The 19571-nt window shown below is 42.2% G+C and overlaps 1 protein-coding gene across 5 annotated transcripts in view; it reads right to left on the minus strand.

Moving 5' to 3' along the window:
• The window catches only part of SIPA1L1 (signal induced proliferation associated 1 like 1), a 165022-nt gene that overhangs the window by 6226 nt on the left and 139225 nt on the right, over window positions 1-19571 (minus strand). For all 5 annotated transcript variants that reach the window (XM_026038594.1, XM_026038595.1, XM_026038598.1 and 2 more), the window contains 6 exons: window positions 15602-15726; window positions 12756-12874; window positions 10339-10778; window positions 5385-5624; window positions 4212-4377; window positions 904-1147 (listed from right to left, as the gene is read on the minus strand). In XM_026038594.1, the coding sequence (XP_025894379.1) occupies window positions 904-1147; window positions 4212-4377; window positions 5385-5624; window positions 10339-10778; window positions 12756-12874; window positions 15602-15726 (1334 nt within the window). The remainder of the gene's footprint in view (window positions 1-903; window positions 1148-4211; window positions 4378-5384; window positions 5625-10338; window positions 10779-12755; window positions 12875-15601; window positions 15727-19571) is intronic.

Raw genomic sequence — 19571 nt, forward strand, 5'->3', positions numbered from 1 at the left:
AGAAATATTTCTGTTGGGAAACAAATATATGAATTACTACATTCATTTGCTTTGCTCAAAAATCTCAGGTTTTACTTTTTTAAATTATTTTTTGAGTTTGGCTCTTCTATACAGAAGTTAGATGAATATGAATTGAATATGAGTTGAACTGCTAATTAAGATATATTACTATATATGCTCAATACTTCCTTGTTCACAGCCCATGAAGGTGCTATGGAGGAGCAGTTCTTAATAAAGATCTTCCTATTCAAAGGATTCTGAATAGCTATTCAGAAGTCAACAGACACTTGTGGTGTTAAATACCCAGTTCTACCTAAGCTTCCACTCAGCAAAGGCAGGAGGTGGCAGAAGGTGTCACTTGAAGAATTGCTCCTTTCATGATGCAGGCCCATTTTACAGGTTTTTAAATGAAGCAAAATCAAGCATCGCCTTCCTCTCCATCACTATCCATCAATACTCTGATGGATAAGGTAAGGAACTGAGTTAAAAACTCAGTAGAAGCTGTATCTATAGCGCAGCTCTATGTCAAACTTCCACTTGCATTTATCCGCTTTTGTATCACTCTTTTTTTAATGGTACTTTGTTTCTATAAATCTGTTATTAGACAGCTGACACCTGAAGCAGGCAGTACACATAATACATTATTTTCCCTTTGGTCTGACTAGTCCTGGTGACTCCTGGAGATAGTGCTGAAAACTAACAGCTAAGGAGGCAAATTTTTCTTCTCCCTCCATAAGGCAACTAACTGCTATCTTATACCCACTGAAGTGAGGGGGGAAAAACAAAACAAAGAAGTTACTTGATTTGACTCCCCTTATCTTATTAAAGTACTAATTGCTGTAACAAACATTTACCCTTGAAATAGCCACTACGGATTCCTCTGGAAGCAGGAACCACCCTTACCATGCAGTGATTTCATTCCCAAAGTGTACGAGGGCCTCCGCAAGGGCAGCGACTTCGGGAGAGAAGGGTAGGTGCTGCTGAAGAGGACATCGTTGGGCACGGCCTGGTCCAGGAGCGAGGCCCGCGAGGCGAAGAAGTGCTCCCGCTGCCCGCTGTAGATGCTCTCGTCCGACAGCGTCCTCTGCAAGGCGCGCCTCGTGGTGGGCGTGCTGGGGAAGGGCGACTGGCACGACAGCGTGTGCGACTGCACGGGCACGCACGGCACCGGGAAAAGGAAAAGAAAAGTCAGCACGGCAGCTGGGGAGGTCTGTGGGGAAGTGGCGCTAGCTAACGAGGTGTATTTTAAGATACAGAAAGAATGCAAAAAAAGAAGACATTAGGAGTAGATAGTGTAGATAAAGCTGCCAAAACCAAACTGAATGCTGCTCAGTGTGGAGGGCTCCTTCTGGCCTGGTGAGACTGCCTTCCTGCAAAGAAAGCCCCAGCAGATGCCAGCTAAGAGCCTCCTATCACTACGAGGAACTGCCACTACCTGTTGAATTCTCTGGAATGCTGAATAAAAACCAAGCAATTCATTTCATGACCAGGAGAACTTGCATTCCACACCCATCCCAATCCCAGCTTCCTGCATGGCCCAGGCAGGAGAAGCAAGGCCGCGTTTAATCCAGAGCCAGGCCCACACTGTCCCTGGCCACTGGGTTGCTGAGATGGTCCCCTCTGCAGAGCCACCAATTCCTTGCTCTGCCCACCACTAACTTTCATGAATCCTGTAGCAATACAACCCTCTCTGAGACCCCTACATTCCCAGTTTGGTTGAAACCCGATCCCAAAGCTTCTCCTGAACACTGGTCGGCAGAACAGGGTCACCAGCCTTACTTGTTCTGTAAGTAAATGTAAACTAAAAGAGGTAATTCAACTTTGAGGGAAAAAAAACCCCTTGTGATTAAGCATCATAAAGAGTTGCTCATTTGCACAGAAAAATACTTCTCAGAAAAAGGGGAAAAAAAGTTTAGCAGACGGTTTTCTATTCCTGTGATCAAAAACCCACACAAGGAAGTGGGAGAGGAGTGTGGAGGACGGACAAAATGCCAAAACCATTAAAACCTTTCATAAAATTTGTTGCAAGTTTTGCTTTTACAGACCAATTATTTAAAAAGACTGTTCTCACCAGAAGACAAGGAAGGAAAGAGCAGCTATGTTCCACGCAGACTTTCTATTATGTCTATTATCCCATGTTATTCCTATTACACAACCTCATGACAGAACTTGTGCCTATCACCATGTGAACCGTGCATGCACACTCAACACCAGAGGAACGACAGCTTTCAAGACACAGCTCTCAGTACGTTAGACTGAGAATCAAGTTACCATTTTCTTGTGCAATTTAAAAGCTTCATCAGCAGGTTCAACATCGTGATCTGCTATCAAGTCACTTGCCCGGATGCAAGAGAGCAAAAAGAGCGAGCTACCAAAGCCACCCACTGCTTACTTGAGGGTCCTACAGTTTACTTAAAGGATCCAAAGTCTACCCAAGAATTAAGAACTGGAGCCACCAATTAACATCAGACCTTTAAACTAAAGACAACATAAATACAAACACCTCATGGAGGAGAGGCCGTATGTGTAGGAGCTGCCTTCTAGTTCAGAGCTGTCAGAGAGGAGAGAACAAGAATGGCTTATCTGTTAAGACATAATGTGTGAGAAGAAGGCAAAGAGATAGGAAGGCAGAAAAAATGATAAAAAACTGCAGCCTAGACCATAGAACATTTGATTTATTGATGTGATGGCACATTAGAAACGTGCTGAGATTTATCAAACCGTAGCCTGAGCCAAAGTACTTGATAGAGTCACTAGAAAATAAAGATTAAGGTAAGAAATAGTTTACTGACCCCAATGCAAAAAACAGCAAACTTGGGAAAAAAGATGCTGTTTATAGGTTGCCCTCTTGAAATGGGGCAGAACTTTTTGGAATAATTCCCTTGTTTGAAATAGCTCACAGGAGATGTTCCCATCACCCATGTCTCACTCCCCTCACAGAACTACTACTACTACAACAACTACTACAGACAAAACAAAACAAACAAAACCCAAGAAACCCAACCAACCAAAGCTTCCCCCTGCAACAACCAAAACCCCAAATCAATAAACACACCCCAACCCTCAGATCCACTTAAAAACTCCACCTTAAAAAAGTCCAAAGAACCTACTGCCACAGGCAGAGTTTTTTTCCTCCAGCCTCGAAGGCAGCATGTAGCCCAGTCTGTGCCTGGGACGGAGCACTTGCAAGTTCTCCTCAGCCTCTCTGGGTTTTTACAAGCAGTGAAGCGAGTTGCAAGCTCTCTCCTGGGCAGTTGCTGTGGAAACCCTTTGGGCTCTAGGTGATGAGTCTGAGCTGTTCAGCCTGACTTGGTACATAGTGACTACAGAAATCAAGACATCCTCTTGAAAGTGACGGGGTTTTAAAAATTTATGTATGAACTTCTACATTTCTGTATAGATGATGAAATCCTATAAAATGCTTTTAAGCTGATATTTATACAGAATAATTATCTGCTAAAGTTCAGGAAGTGTTCTTGCTGCTTGTGCTGAAGCACAAGCATCTTGTTGCATCAGAAAGGCACAAAGACAAGATTTTTGCATGGAGGAGGTTCAATACTGTCAGCACATCACTGCTTAGTGCTGCAATCAGAGAGGGAGAACAATTCAAATGCATAAGACAGCCTCATTATTCTTCCAGCACAAGACAGCAGTCCAAAATGTTCTTTACAACTAGGCATGATAGTCTCCACAAACTTGCGCACAAAACTGCTATAATTTTGCAATGGAAAAATGAAACTGTTCCCCAAATATTTTCCTCCGGCAGACACATATCCATGGCAAATGCATGACTTGGTCCATGATGAGCATTCAGAAAACTCTCCAGTCTTTCATCTTATCTTCCTATCATGACAGGGGAAAAAAAAAACCACTCCAAGCAACATTGTAGCGTATTGGGAAAGCTGCTTAAGAACGAATATGTTGGCTTTGATTACTTTGAAATAACTCAATATTTTTTTTACACAGAAAAGTTAAAGCTTCATTAGCTTTCACCCTTTTCTAAACTGTGAAGCCCTCTGCTCTATTAGTAATATGCCTGGGCAGCAGCAAAACAAAGGAATCACATTCATTTGAAGTGCACTTTAGTAGGTTTACACTTCTACTTGATCTCAGTGGAAGCGTCACAGCAGAACAGGATCTGCCCATTGCTCCGGTGTTTCCAGTTCTCTCTACACAAGAGCTCCCCGGGTGACACATTCTCTTCAACATACCTTAAAGTTCTTCTGAGATTCGGGCGTTGGGCTGTCCAGGTCAATCAGCTTCTTCAGCTCCTCTTCCACGGTGGGCTTGGCGGCTCGTTTCGGGGAGGCGCGCAGGTCCCGCGCAGAGGCGCGCAGCCGAGGATGGGCCATCTCGCTGCCATCGCTCTGGTGGCGTCTTGAACGAAACGGGACACACACAGTCAGCTCCCAAAGCCCTGGGGCAGGAGCACCAATGAAACGGGAATTGCGGCATCCTCAAGGCCTTCGCAGCGAAAACCGAGGTGGGGATATAGAGGAGGGAAGGGGCTTGGCATAACAGAGCACAGCCTCTCGGGAATGAATACTTGTTGAAGGAAGCAATTTGTTAAAAGCATCTGCTTGCAATACATGTACAGGTTATAATACATTTTCCTAATATAAGACTGTATTTATTATAGTGATGTATGATCTGTACAAACCCCAAACTTCTTAAATTAACTCCAAAGTAACAAATGAATCATCAAGCTTTGCAATTCTTTTAACTGTCTTTTTCTTAAATGTAGCTTTCACAGATTCTCACTATTCCTTTTGGTGGCCAATTATTGACGTGAGCTAGGAAAATTGCATTTAACCCAACAAAAGGCACGAGTAGTTGAATGAACCACTTTGAAATAGACTCTCCCAACCACCTCCTTTCCAAAGTCAAGCTAGACTCAAAGGCACAACCGTTTTGCTACCAAGTCAGTTCTCTATTTCGGTTTAATTCAGTTTGGCTGGATACTGGCAGCAGGCTAGCTGAGACAACACTGACACACAGCTAATTTATAGCACACATAGTACTAATACTTAGAAGAATTGCCCTCTGTGCTGTGGAGATTCTTTATGTTTGCTCAGATAACATTTTGAGTCACCTTAAAAAATTACCAAAGAAGCAGTCTATAAAATTTAACAGGGTTGAAATCCATGCAACTTTCTGAAAATGATTAAAGGAAAAGTTTATAAATTAATGGAGAGTAAGATTAGTCAACTATCAAATATTTAAACCCAACTACAGAATTCGAGATTAGGGACAAAGTCCCACGGAAGAGCAAGCATTCTATTAAAGCCTGCAGCTGTTTGCATACCAGAAAGTGTCACAGATTTTTCATGTCTCTTCACATGTGAAGCCAATAATCAGACAAGAAAACCAAAATGTGTTCTTACTTTCTTGTATCCATAAACCCCACCGAGTTTATGGTCCCTTCGGGTTTTTTCCATCCGATCAGATACTTGCTGGTAGCACCCTGGCGAGGGTAGAACGTCCTAGGACCAGAGGAGGAAGAGGAGGAGGAGGAGAAGGAAGGTGCAAGCTGTGGAGAAGCAGCAGAATGAAGCTCCTCCTTCGGTGAACTTCTGGCACTGGTGAAGACAACAGGGCTGGCAGAGTGTCGTGAGCTCATGGTGCTGCAGAAGAAGCACAGAGACAGCTCTCACCTCAAGCACGTAGGCAGCCCACCCGGAAGCATTTTCAAAGCAGCACTCTGGAACATCAAGTGTTACTCTCATCACTAGCACGCAGAGCGGAAAACCACTTTGCTCTTAATGGGTTTCCACCAATGTTTTATTAAAAACATCTCGCATAATGATGAAAACCCTCACAAGCAATCTGTAGGGACTGAGCATATCGCCCTCTCCCCTTACAGGCAGAAAATCTAAGGTGTATGACTGCAGAGTTTAAAAGAAATGCAAGCTGAATTAACTGGATCAAAGCTGAATTAATGAAGAACGTGAGCCCAACTGCTCGCTGGAATTCCTCGCTATGGAGCATGCTAAGAAAGTGCTATGAGTCAGGGTGCAGCTCAAACTGCAGCTTATGGCATGGAAGGGGGTGGGAGCCTTTCGAAGTGAGCTATTTTATTTCTGTTGATATGAAAAATCCCATGCAACTTGCATAATATCAGGAGTATTAGTGTTAAAGACAGTATCTACTGCCACACCTTAAAGGATCAGGCTTCTCTGCCTACAGATAGAGCAAAACTTCATGAACAGACTCAGTACTGGTATATCAGAGTATCTTTTGAGACTAGTTTTCTACCAGGTCTCTGTAGAACTTGTGCACATTTTCCCCTACATCCAACACTGCACAGCAAGCATTTGAAACAGATGGCTTCAAGATGGACTTGTGGTAAAGAGGAGTTTCTGATAGGGAAATAAAGATCAGCTGGAAGAATGAATAAAGTCACTGAATGATCTCTTCATTCTTAGCTTAATAACAGTCTCTTCAATCCTCTTCATATTTTGATAAAACTACGAATTTTCAAGTCTCTGTAACTGAAATAATGGCAGAAAGTATTTAAGGTTAAGTGTATGTCACCACCTGTGAAAATAAACTCATCTGCATTTAGTCTTACATAAGTCATTTATCTAATCTATGCCACTTGTCTAGCTCCTGCTGTAGTCAACAGGGAGAAAAACATTGCTAGGAGGTGATTCTCCTCCTGCTAAATTAGATGTCCCAGATAGACGGGGAGAATTATGATCTGCTCTCCATTAACAACAGATGGGAGTCTAAAAAATCGTCTTCAGCTCTATGTTTCATTTTCGGATGGCTAAAGTTAAGCCCCATGAATCCCAACGACGAGGAGCTGTGGATTTAATGAGGAGCTGAGGTGGGTGGCAGCCTTCCCCCCTCGGCAGCGCCAGCTCCTGCAGGCCACGTTTCCAAGCTGTGTGCACGGGAATGCCTGTGTGGTCCCACACAGTGCAAGCAAGATGCCTCTCCCTACATGTACACAACTGAAGTCACTGTAATACAGACTTTAAATATATACATTTTTTAAAAAATATATACATTTGGAAGGCCATTCTAAATAGGCAGCATTATTTTTGCTCTGCAAGTAATGAATCTATTCCCTACACTTTGTTCCATCAGTCCAATATATCTGACACTGCACGCCAAGATCTGGGAAGACCTCATTTCTAGACAGGTTGAAAGCATTTGATCCTCCATATTATTATATAGGTGTTGGAGCAAAGAGGATAAAAAGCAATGTTCGGAGGGGTCTTGATAAAGTGAACGTATAAACCAAATCTCTATTATTATGGCTATTATAATAATATAAGTGATAGTTAATATATATTTACTGTAAATTTATTGTTGCACATATTTTATATTGCATATTATACATATCCTATTATATGAGCATTGCATATTATGCGATTTATTGTAATATATAATGCACATAATATATGCCAAGAGTAGCCAGGCCGGATGAGCAGGAAAATTAGCACAGAGCTTTTAATATGCTTTTATTAAAGCATATTGGACATTTTGAGCTGTAGTTTCCCAATACAGTATTTTGGGAGGATATTCTGCTGCTCCAGGAGCCATGTGCTGAACTGTGGCTGTCACTGAAGATGTTTTATCCTACCTGAAGATCTGGAAAAAGAATTTCATAGAAGCCATTCATAGAAATATTCCAACAATACTTACGGATATTAAAATATTATAAGCAATTAAAATATATTGGATTGGAAATATTAGTGCTCGCCCTTTAGTTTTTGACGAGAGGACCACAAGAAGCCATATTGTTCAGGTGGAAATGAATGTTTGAATTTTCCCCCCCTAGGAAATTCATGTCGTCAGCGTGTATGGCTTCATTTAATGATATTCAGCTATAATGATTCTGTATAATTACTGCCCTACATAATGCGGTTCTCTTGGGATGCTATGAGAAATCTGCACAATCATCAGGAAAGACTTTGGGAATGGGGGTGGAGAAGGAAAATAAAACCCATCTAGAAGCACTGCTGTAAAAGTTAATCACTATAATTTACATTTTGCCACCAGTTCTCAGGTACAAGCTCTTTTATGCACAATCAAATGATCTGAACACTAATTACTGCTCCTGTCTTCTAAAGACACAAACACTCTAATTTGTCGTTATTTTCTTTCCTTTTGTCACCAAGTTCTTTTTAAGGCTAAACTGCTTTTTTCTTCTTTCTCAAACCCCAGCTCTAAAGATGTTACAGGCGTTGTGGCATCTACAGGCAAAAGGTAAAAAGAGAGAAGAGATGAAGGATAACAATTTAGAAACTATAGAGAAACACAACAATTAAGCAGCTCACTTCTCACCAAAAGCAGCTTGATCTGAGTCATCTTTTATGCTTCCCTCTGTTATCTTTCTGGGGTGCCAAGCTGTGGATACATTTCCTAAGCGTCAGTTTAACCCTTTTTGCCTCCTACAGGGTCAGGCTATTTAGGATACTGCAAAGTATCCTAAAAGACCAGCTCCCTGAGCCAGCAGCTCTGCCTACCTAACAGCTGGGAGCAAAGGGCTTGGGTCAGCCTGGCTGCAGAGCAGGGCCAGCCAGGGAGGCCAACAAATGCCAGGAGAAACAGGGAAAGCCTTTTTAAAGCCTCAGCTGGGTCTCTACGTTACCCTGGGGTATCAAATACCTTCCAGGATTCACAAATGCTAAAATAATAGAGCAGGAATAGAATTCAGTCGTCTTCTCCTGCAGAATAAATCATGCGGGTACAAGGGCTGCAGCTTTCTCTGTCTCCCATGTCTTCTACTACTAATGCTTTTCTTAGTAAAAAACTGAATCTTTAAAGTCTTTTTTTGAAACAAAACAGAACAAAATTGTTAAATTTAGCAGAAAATCTAGAGGACCTTTATCTGGAAAATTCAACAAGTCTGAAAAAAGACCTAGAGAAACAAACCATTCCAGTATCATTATAGAAATAACACTTCGGGTAGGCTAAATAAACCAGAGAACATCCCAAGTCTGGAGACATAATGTCATCATATAATACATGACTAATGAGACAACATCTTAGACTAAGCCTGCAATCAAGTCCCATGGTACATCCATGGAGGATAAAGATGAGAGGTCTCAGTGTATGCCTTCCCTATGAAGATCTCCCTCTCTCTTTTTATTTTTTTTTCCCCCTTTTCCTAATTTCTCCTGGCTTTTTCACTCTTGCAAATGAATTAACCCTGATTTGGTGACCAGAGAGGTGGAAACCACAATCTCAGATGTACAAATGTATCATTCCCATTAGGCACAATTTTGAGATGAAGTTTCTGGCCGTTATACACAAATTTTCCAAGCTTCTTTTCATCCTTTCCAAAAAAAATCCTTCCAAACTGAAATACTACTGACTTCACTGCAATCAGCATTTGGTGCAAGATTTTCACAGTTACAGTATCTGCCAGTGACATGAAACTCCATTTCATTCAGACAAGCATTGCAGGGAAATTGCTGAATTCCTATGAATGCCAAAAAGGAATGCTCATAGATATGTCTGTAGATAACTACCACATGGATTTCTACCTCCAAGAGAGGATATTTACTAAGATAGCCTAAATTTTAACCAAATCCTTGTGCACAGCATTTCCTATAGACTTGCTAAGCCCTTCACACATCCATGCCTACTGGAAACACCAGCCTCAAAGCACTAGATAGAATTAACACCAACTGAAAACTAACTTTAGTGCCTGCATTGGTAGAAAGGAAGAAAACCAGAGCTTGACCACTAACAACAGAATCTTTAGCCATAACTATCATGACAAAGCACAAGGAGATGGTTCATTATATTACAATCTCTATGACAACCTCTATTTGCAGCTACTGTATCAGGAGCTCTTAAAGTGACTGATAACCACCTAGCCTTGCCTAAATGCAGCTCTGCTCAAACAGCTCAGCAAAAAAAGCTCCAGGCTTTCAGCCTGTAGGCACTGCAGCTGCACACTCAGAGCAGGTACCTTGGCACTAAAAATGAGGGTCTCTGCAAGGATAATACATTAAGATGACCACACAGCTTCCTGAAGACTTGTGGTGGGATGGGAGGAAGGAGAATGCAAAGCATCTTAAACATCTACTTCTAAGACTGATAAAGAATCCCAGGCCAAACAGTATTATTAAAAATGGATTGTTCCCCTTGCTGATAAACTCATGAACGGTAGTACTTAAAGTTTACTCTTTATCACACAAATGGCTTACAAAGGTAGTCTTAATTTTCAAGCATGCTATGCACTGAGATGTTTCAGCCTCCTGGTTAAGACCCGTATAAACTATTCCTCAGCACCCACTTGTCACTTTTGATAGGCTAGAGACAAAGATGAACTCAGCGCAGAGGGATCAATCCACCTCCTAAACAGCTGAAAATTACCTTGTGTGTGAGACAGCATCACTGAGGCTGTAAGCGCTGTTTTCCCTTGTTAGAGGATTGGAGGCTGGTTGACTCTTGCTGTGAATGTCCAGGCTCAGTGAGGACTCAGCCTTGCGCTCTATGTGGCTCTCCTTCTCCAATGTCCTGTCTGCAAGGGAGACCACTTCACTGGAGCTGTGCCACAGCGGGGCCACCTTCTCCTTGGTCAGCCCTGTCCGCGGGGACGTCGCTGCTCCCAAGGAGGCCGTGCTGCCGTGGCTAGGTCCGTAGGAGGTTGTGTCTATGCCGCTGTCAGCAGAAGTCCCTTGAAGGTAGTTGTAGCTGTTGAGCTCGGACTCGGTGCGCTCGCCGCTGTCGTACCACTTCTCATCGCTGTGAGCACTGGAGGCGTTGCTGGAGAGAGTATTGCTGCTGGAATGGCTGGAGTAGTGGCTGTCAGACTGCAGGGAAAAACAATCCAAAGACAAACCTACGGGTTTATTTCAGACTTAGGGCAACGGGGTGGGAGAAGAGAAGGAAAGGGTGACTAAAGTCAACACTGCCCAACAGGATCTCTACTTGGAGGATAGTTACTCTGAGGAGGCTGCCTTAAACTCAAATTTCATACCAATTCAGGGCTCTGCTCTGGTGGGAGTGATGGGAAAGCTCCCATCACTTGTCCTACCTTTTCGTATTACATGCATTTACTTTCGCATTACATGCATTATGCATTACATGCCCTGACAGAAGTGTCCTTTGCAAATGACCACTGAAATGCAACTTAACTGTCTGAAATCATCTTCAAAGAAGATAGAGTTGCATGAAAAGAAGCTTTAATGCAGTGCTCTAAAACCATCCCTTCAGGGCACTCCAGGTCTGGCTGACCTGTGCATTCTGTTGTTGATGAGGGCCAGCTGCTATGAAGAAACGGAAAAAAATCCAAAGTCTTCAATTCTGAAGAGGGTATTTGTGGAATTGCTCATTACAGAGAGAAATTCCTGCCTTTTGCTCATTGTTATTTAGTGGTCTACCTTTCAAGTATTTATACTCCTCGGAATTTCTTAATTCCTGAACTCTGAAAAAACTATTGATGATCTTTCTGATCATCTATATAACCTGCAATGTCTGCACATGTAGGTTTAGCAAACAACTCAGGGGGCAAAGATCCTCAAGTAACAAAGACGGAGTGCTCAGTCTGACAGCTTCTGTTTTCATTGGAAAATAGAGACTGGATATACTCAGAGTAAGAAACCTTGTTGTCTTAGGTTTCTTAGAGCAAGAACTGACAGAAAGGCAGACGGAATATTAAGCAAGCCAATCTGGACTCATTCGAGATATCTCCAGTCAAAGAGCTGCTTTTCTTCACCAGAGACTGACTCAAGCCCCCATCCGTCTGCCTACACAAAGAACATGAACAACAACTAAGCGAGATGACTGCAAGCAGGACCATCTCCAGTGCTGCATTTCATAGAATCACAGAATCATTTCATAGAATCATTTGGAAGGCAAGTCAGTGACAAACATGATGTGGCTCTATGTTTAAGCTTGCACCTAAATAAATGTGATCGATGCTTTCAGCATAAACACACTATACAATTCTATTTTAGCTAACTATACAATTTGACAAAGAAACAAATGATTTGGCAAAATGGACAACAGTTTGAAGGTTTTTGTTTGTTTGCTTTAATTCTAGGTAATTAAAACATTTTCAAGGCATTTCTAGCTTAATGCACATTTTGGCAAGAATCCGGACATTGCAGGCACCAAATGGTGTGCATATCTAACTCTGAGAACAGATAATTTTCCATGTAGAAATTAAATGTAAATAAAAAGGACTCAATTCAACAGGATTCTAGCAGAACTTTCAGAAAAAATATTTCAAAATGATTGAAGATAGGTTATACTTAAAGGAAATCAGAGTTACACTTGAAGAAAGTTAAGAAAATACAAAAACAAGAGCGAGATGATCACTTTCCTATTTAAAGGCAGCACTTTTCTAAGCCTTCTTCCCATACATAGCGTATTTGTAAGCTTCAAGTTTCACATGTGAGGTCTAGAAATAGCTATGGATTTGCAAAGGAAACTTACTGTAGGTGTAACCCAAACTCCTACAAACCTTGTACTTAGGACAAGATAACAGCTGAAAAATTGTTCAACAGGCAACAGAAATCTGTTAACTAATAAATACTTCAGAAGGCTGAGCTTAGCTTCTGCAAGATGCAGAAAGTAACAGATCTGCTCTGCTGCTTCCTCCATATTCTAAATAGGCAAATTTTGTGTTTTGTGGGGTTTTGTTTCGTTGTTGTTGTTGCTTTAACTGACACTCCAAATATAACTCTGGACAACACCTTCTGTATTGAGAGCTGACAGGCTTATTTTTCTGGAGCAGGAGTAAAACATTCAATAACTTCTGTTTTTCTTATTTTAAAGTAACTTACATGACCCTGCTTGTTTGGAGACAAGTGAACCACAGGATCCTGCCTCATCAGTCTTCCACTGGGACTCTCTCTGAAGGACGGCAGCACTTTTGATACTGCTGGGAGATGGCATGTTGGTTCTGCAATACAGCACACAAGAACGTACTGACGAGCGTCTATGTGGTGTAGCAAATCAAGAAAACACATCAGCTATGCTGCAATTTGTCCCCACTGCTACTATGAGCCAAAACCCTTGCGTTCCAAACAAGAAATTCATTTCAAATGAAAAATGCTTGAGATGGCAAAACACAGGTGAGTTCGGGAGGGCTGATTCCTGCCTGGTGCAAATCAGGAAGACTTCATGAAACATCAGCAGACGCCTCCCTGGCTGTGATCAGAAAAACCTGAAATGCACCATGCCCCAGTTGCCTACAAGGGCCAGACTGCAACACTAGAATGTGGAATATTTGAGGACTACTCATTTTCATGGTGTAAAGCCATTATATCTCCATATGTGCTTTTTCTGAGGATCAGTGATTTTAAAAAAATCTTCAATCCTAGCTTTCCTTAAGTAGTATCCTATGCAAGGCAGGACATTAACAGCCAAAGTCTACAGTGATCACTTGAACGTGTACGTTTTTCTCCAATACAAGCACCAAACATTACTCGAGGCAAGCTAAGCATGTACTTTTCAATGGAAGAAATAGAAGAAGTGTCTGTAGAAAACACAAATGGCAGTGACAGTGGAAACTGCGTAAATCTGTAAAAGAAAAGAGCACTTATTAAACTAACCCAGGTATTGGAGGACTGAGCTCAAACCAGCGACCCGTCTTACATGGGCAGCCCTAAGAGGGCTCTATGTCCATTAAGTTCATTTTTCCCTAGGATGTAACTATGGAGGTTTAGAGGATGTTCAGGCACAGCCTCTCAAGTAGTTATTTGCTTTCTCAGAGCCAAAAGTCAATATTTAAAAAGAAACTTCCTTTGTTCTATTTTGTGGATCTTTTCTCCTAAGCTTACGGAATATTCTGCCTTTCTAAAACGCAGCTTTGTAGCAGCGTTTGATGTTCTTAAGCACATATGTTTAACAATACCCATGGTAGCCAGCCATTCTGTAAGAGCTTTCCCCAACGGAGCCATGGTTTATTCATCCTGATCTGCAGCATAACCCGCTTTTTAACCAAACTCACTCGATCCCCTTTGGCAAGCGGTAACAAGCAGTGCACAAACACCACGAGGCTTAGGTAGAGAGGGCTGGGCCAGGAAGGAGTGTGTGTGTGAACTGGCTGCCCTACCTGCTTATTTACCTTGAGACACAATATGTCAAGTGGAAATGTGCTCATGTGGCAGTGAACCCAACTTTTACCTACATTCGCCAGCCTGGCAATAAAGTCTCCAGTCAGAGACGTGGCTTCCAACTGGCAGTCTCTGAAGGCAGGACGATACACAAGAGATTAAACACAGCATTATGTCAGTATGGACTTCTCTGACAAATGTTGGAGCCATCTTTTCTGCCACGCGTTTTTTCCTGCTCTTTTTAGGCTTATTTATTTATTTTGCTGATGGGGTGACATCTGACATTCCAGAACAGAATTTGCTGGCAGGTCTGTTCAGTGCCAGCACCAACACACAACTGTTGATCTGCAAAAGTAATGCTGAGCAAAAGATCAGTTTTACATGTGTTGTTACCATGACAACAGTATCAAAACATATGTGATTCAAAATCATTCTGTCAAAATGAGAACTGCAGATCAGTATAATCGCAGCTTTTTATGAGAGCAGTAGTGTGAGGAGCTGTGAGGGAGGGCCTGGCAGATGGCTTTGATAAGCAGGCACATCTCAGTGAGGTCCCGATGGTTTGGGAGCAAAAAGTTTATCTCTAGAACCAGCAGATTCCATATTCTTACCCAACTCTTGCTGAACTCATTGAACATTATTCTGCACTCAATATAGGCCCACTTACACAGAAAAAGTAAAGAGCTGTGATGCAGTAAAGCCACGATGTACATAGGCAAGGATGGAAAAAGCACAGTAGTGTTTAACTTATGGTAACAAAGTTCAGGCAGCAACATCTAGCAAACCCTGGCCATGCTCACCACGTTGAATCAGCACTGCTTGTGACCAGGACAAAATTTCCACTGGTATCTACTGAGCAGCACACACTTAAGTCAAGTCATGGCTGCAGGAAAAAGCTCTATGTGCAGAAACTCCAAATGAAGGCTTAACAATGCAAATCCTCAGCACCCAGCTGTTTTACGTGGTTAATACGTTCCCTCAGCTGACAACTTAATTGCCAAGTGCAATGAAAATGTATACACTGGTGGAAAGCGATTCTACCAAGCTATAGATCTATTTTACTATTTAAACTTTAATTGCATTTTTTTCCCTTTTGTACGTGGGATTTTTACAGCTTCAACGATCAAACAATCAATTTGCATTTACATAGCACCTTTTGAAAGGGAGCATCATCACAGGCACTTCAGAAAACTGAGGAAAAAAAATTAAACTAAGCCAAACCACTGGAAAGAGCAGGTAAGGTCAAGCAAGTCCTCACCAGCAAGACAAATTAACAAGCACGTCTACCCAACTGCTTCTAAAAAGGACATCGTGTGGCACAGTAAAAACATTAAGGCAGATTTAGTCCCACAGTCATGTCAGTTCTTCCACAGGTGATTTTCACAGGTCTCAAGGACACAGAAGCTAGCTTTTACCCAGGATCTAATTCTCCATCCTGATGAGCAAGGTTAACTTGCAAAGGCACAGCAAACGGCGCCTAAGAGGATTCTCCCTCTGCACGGAAAAAACGTATTGCCAAAGTCACCTTGTGGTAGCACCGCTTGCTTGTTGTAAAAACATTAATTACCTACCCATCTGGTCAGCGATACTGTCCTCGCTCCTCTGCCAGCTGGGGGTGGATTTGCCGCTCCCACCCGTGTCTGTCTGCGTGCTCTGCCTGTCAATGGAAGCAGGGGATCTACGGCTCATTCCAAACCTGTTGCGAAACCCCAAAAACAAAGCAGACAATGGTTTTAAATAGGCATAAATCTCAAAAAAAAAAAAAAAAGTGCTGTTTTCCCCCCACATGTAAGAAAGTTACCTATGTCAAATAATATGGCAGAGGAATGCAAAGCACAACTGCTTGAGGGGTTTGGAATGCTTTTTCTTTTTAATATTTGTGGCAGTTCTCGGGGAAACGCACAGCACATCAGTTCACTGAGTGTCTTCGTTCAGGAAGATTTGGTTTCAGAACATGTAACTCAAAAGCAGATCCAACCATCCAGATGAAGATTTCAGTTTTCGTTTACACAGATTTTTAAACAGAAAGGTGATTAGAGAGTTAAATGCTTACAGAAAATTGACTCAAGCGAACAAAACCTTGGAGCAAAGCTTGGACAAAAGGCACAGAGGGGCATGAGGCATTTTCACAGGGAGAGGACTTCAAGGAGGGATCAGTTTTACTATCCCAGTCTAGTCAAAGCGAGCACCGGAAGGTTGTTGAGGACAATCCATGGATCCCAGGCACTTTTCCGAGGTTCTAAACAAAAGACTGCTCCTATTATTAGATCCATCCAGATGACACAGACGCACAGGCAAACACCACAAAAATGCATTTGGGGAAACACGACGTTGCCATATATTGCAATTAAGGCTTTATATAGTTGATCTGAGAAGTATAAATTCTGTAAATGCTGCCGTTATGGAATCATAAATAAACTGAGTAGAACTGATTAACACAAACTAAATACAGTCACAGGAAAACAATGAGACATGCACATTTGTTGCTGTGGCAAAAAAAGCATCCGGAGTCAAAGAGAGCTGGGTTGGATGGACTTTGGCTGTAAATCTTGCAAGATTATTCTGCCCTCAGATGTCTTTTGGAAAGCTCCGTAAAGGTAAACTCAAGTCAAGGAGAACAACATAATCACCAAGGACAGGCACAATGTTGCTGTGTCACATGGAAGTCTACCTGGATTATATGCTTAAATTTCTAAGAATTGCATCTATTATTCAGTATTGTATACAAATGCCTCATAAGAATTCCAGTCGGGTCCAGAATTAAGAGAGTAAACGTTAAGAAACCTTAAAGAACAAGGCATTTTGACTGTATTTATCTGGTATGCCCCTAGGGAGGGGCCGAAAAACCTCTACATGCACAAAGCAATCCTCCAAAGAGTCCCACCACGCTGAGATGTTCCGTGTACCTCAAAGGGGTTCTCTAGCTCTGAGTATCTAAAGAAATAATTGGGGTGTTACCCATCTTAAGGGCAAAGAGCTGGATTATATGTGTATAGATGGTAGAGACCTAAAATAACAAAATGCTGAACTCTGGCTCAATTTCACACCACTGTGACCCGGCTTCCCCTTTGCCCAGTGCCCCCTGGTAGAGCTGACAGATACTGCTTGATGGACCAAGGAAGTGGAGAGAGCATCACCTCCATGCACCTGCCCCATGAGCCCAAACACTTCAAATGGAAATTGCTGCTGTGGCCAAGGGCCTTCCCTTTCCACCCATGTCCCCCACAGGCTGTAACTAGGATTCCACTTAATCAAATATCTAAATTAAACACAACCAATTCAACATAAATTCAAATAGGTGCATAGAAAAGAATAAGCATCTAAGTTTTGAAAAGCTGATTGATTCCTTCCTCACTGATTTGAGACAGCTTTCACGCTTTAACCACTTGTAAAGTATATTAGCAAGAGCATCTTTCCATGATAAAATAATAAAAAATGAAAATTAAAAAAGAAAAGAAAAAAAAAAAAAAAAAAAAACAACAAATTTGGTGAGATCAAGTTGTGTTGCATGAGTAGTTTACTTTCTATGTGTTAGTTTTTTACCTAAATCCATGATGTTCATATTTATGCAAAGTCACATAGGACTCATTTTATAGTGTGCAGGCGTTTTTGTCTGGTAGTTGTTTTTAAGGCTGGATGTCAATCTTGCTTCTTTCTAATCGTTGCTATACTAATTAAGAAACACAATTTCTTTCTTTCTTTATTCCCTGTTAAGTAGCTATTTAAAAGTGTGAATAACCAGTGTATGTGATGCTGTAGTCTTATGCTGATTAAATATAGAGGCCTTCTGGGAGTGTGGGGCAGAACCCAACAAAATCAGAGAGGAGATCAGTCTCCTTAAAAAAAGGATTTTTTTGGGTGTATGACCATAGGCAGAAGCTGATTATTCCAGTGTTTTCTAATTTCCCTTCTATGTTCTCTTAGTGCTTACTACATATACGTACCTCTAGGCAAACACCGGCTGAGTATACAAAACACACACACAGACAGCCAGACCCAGGTGGACACTCCTGAAGTCAGTGGAGTTTTTGCTTACGCCCAGCTTAGGACAGGGACCAACAATCTAGCAGCAGCAACTGCTCCTACTGATGTCTGCCAAAGGCTGGGCTCACAGCCACGCTTCCGGGCACTTACGGTTTCAGACTTTCCAGAGCTGTCATATCATGCAACAAAAAGAAATGTACACACACATGATGCAGTCGAGTTTCCTGCATTGGGGACATCCTGCGGATCCAAGATGTGCACCCAGGAGCTTCTCCTCGGGATTCCCTTCAGGACCATGGCGCCCCCTCAGCCATGTGCCAGCCCCAGCCACATCCTTTCATCCTTTCCTGCACCAGGACTTCATCTCAGCAACTGAATGCTACAATCTCTCCTGTACTTTAACAGTACGTATGGGTCCATCATTCACCAGTTCCACCTGGCACATCAGCCACCACAGCTGCACTACAGAGCTGCCCTCAACTTGGTCCCTCAGGCGGATCCCAAGAGGCACACGCCTCTAGGAGGGATGATTTTCTCAGTTAGGTGACACTTTTATGCCTACTAAGGCAAGGGAAAGCATTTTTCACGCTTTCCCTCTAGCCCAGTAGAAAATATTTCAAAAGTTTTATTAAAAAATGATTCACATGTATGAGAACAGTGTGGGAAGCAAGGCACTTTTCCTGTTTGAATAGAATGCTACAGCTAAATAACTGGAATTCAAGTTTTTCAAAAAAAATGTCAATAAGGATCAAACAAGATCAGTCAATAAGGATCAAACAAGATCAGTCAATAAGGATCAAACAAGATCATGCCTTAGTTTTTTCATTATTCCACTAAAACCAATTTTTACTAGACTAAATTACTAAATCTTTCAAACCGAAAACTGTCCATGAAAATCTTCTAGGACGCTCTTTGCAAAATGCTCAGTGAAAGATGCTGTATTGAACACACGTGTGTAATTAAAGACTGGAAACATTTGGGGAGGGTGCTGGTGTGCTCCGAAGCCAACTGAGAAACAAAACCCGACCACGTGCCCCCAAATCCCTGCAGCGATTGCAGTGAGGGCCTAAGGACATATGGTGGCAATACCTCTTGTAGACCAAGTGGCACAGCTGGAGCAGAGCAGGCAGGGCTGGGGGAGCTGGAGCAGTGCGGGGTCTGCAACGAGGTTAAGTGCTTTTCTCCCAGAGGTGGAGCTCTGGATACTCTTCTCTCTAGTTTCCTTACAGCACAGTTTAACGAGTTTAGCACAGACTTCTTAGCTTCAGTAGGAATTAAACACAAGCTTAAATAATGGCCTGAACAGAGACAGTCTCATGAATCAAGATCATCACCAAAGTGCACAGCAAAGAGGACAATCTCTTAAGGAAACCTTAAACTCGGGGAAGCAGAACACACGGAGGACAAACCTCCATTGCCCTGGAGCAAGGGAAAACTGCAGGCTCAGCACAGCTTTGTCAGGACTTGACACGGGGTAGTGTCCCTTTGCTGGAATCTAAACAGGCAAAAACAGTGTTTTGTGCTAAGTAGTTGCTGACAATGGGATTTACACATGCC

Source organism: Nothoprocta perdicaria, unplaced genomic scaffold, assembly GCF_003342845.1.
Source record: "Nothoprocta perdicaria isolate Ctin4 unplaced genomic scaffold, notPer1 scaffold_213, whole genome shotgun sequence".
NCBI lineage: Eukaryota > Metazoa > Chordata > Aves > Tinamiformes > Tinamidae > Nothoprocta > Nothoprocta perdicaria.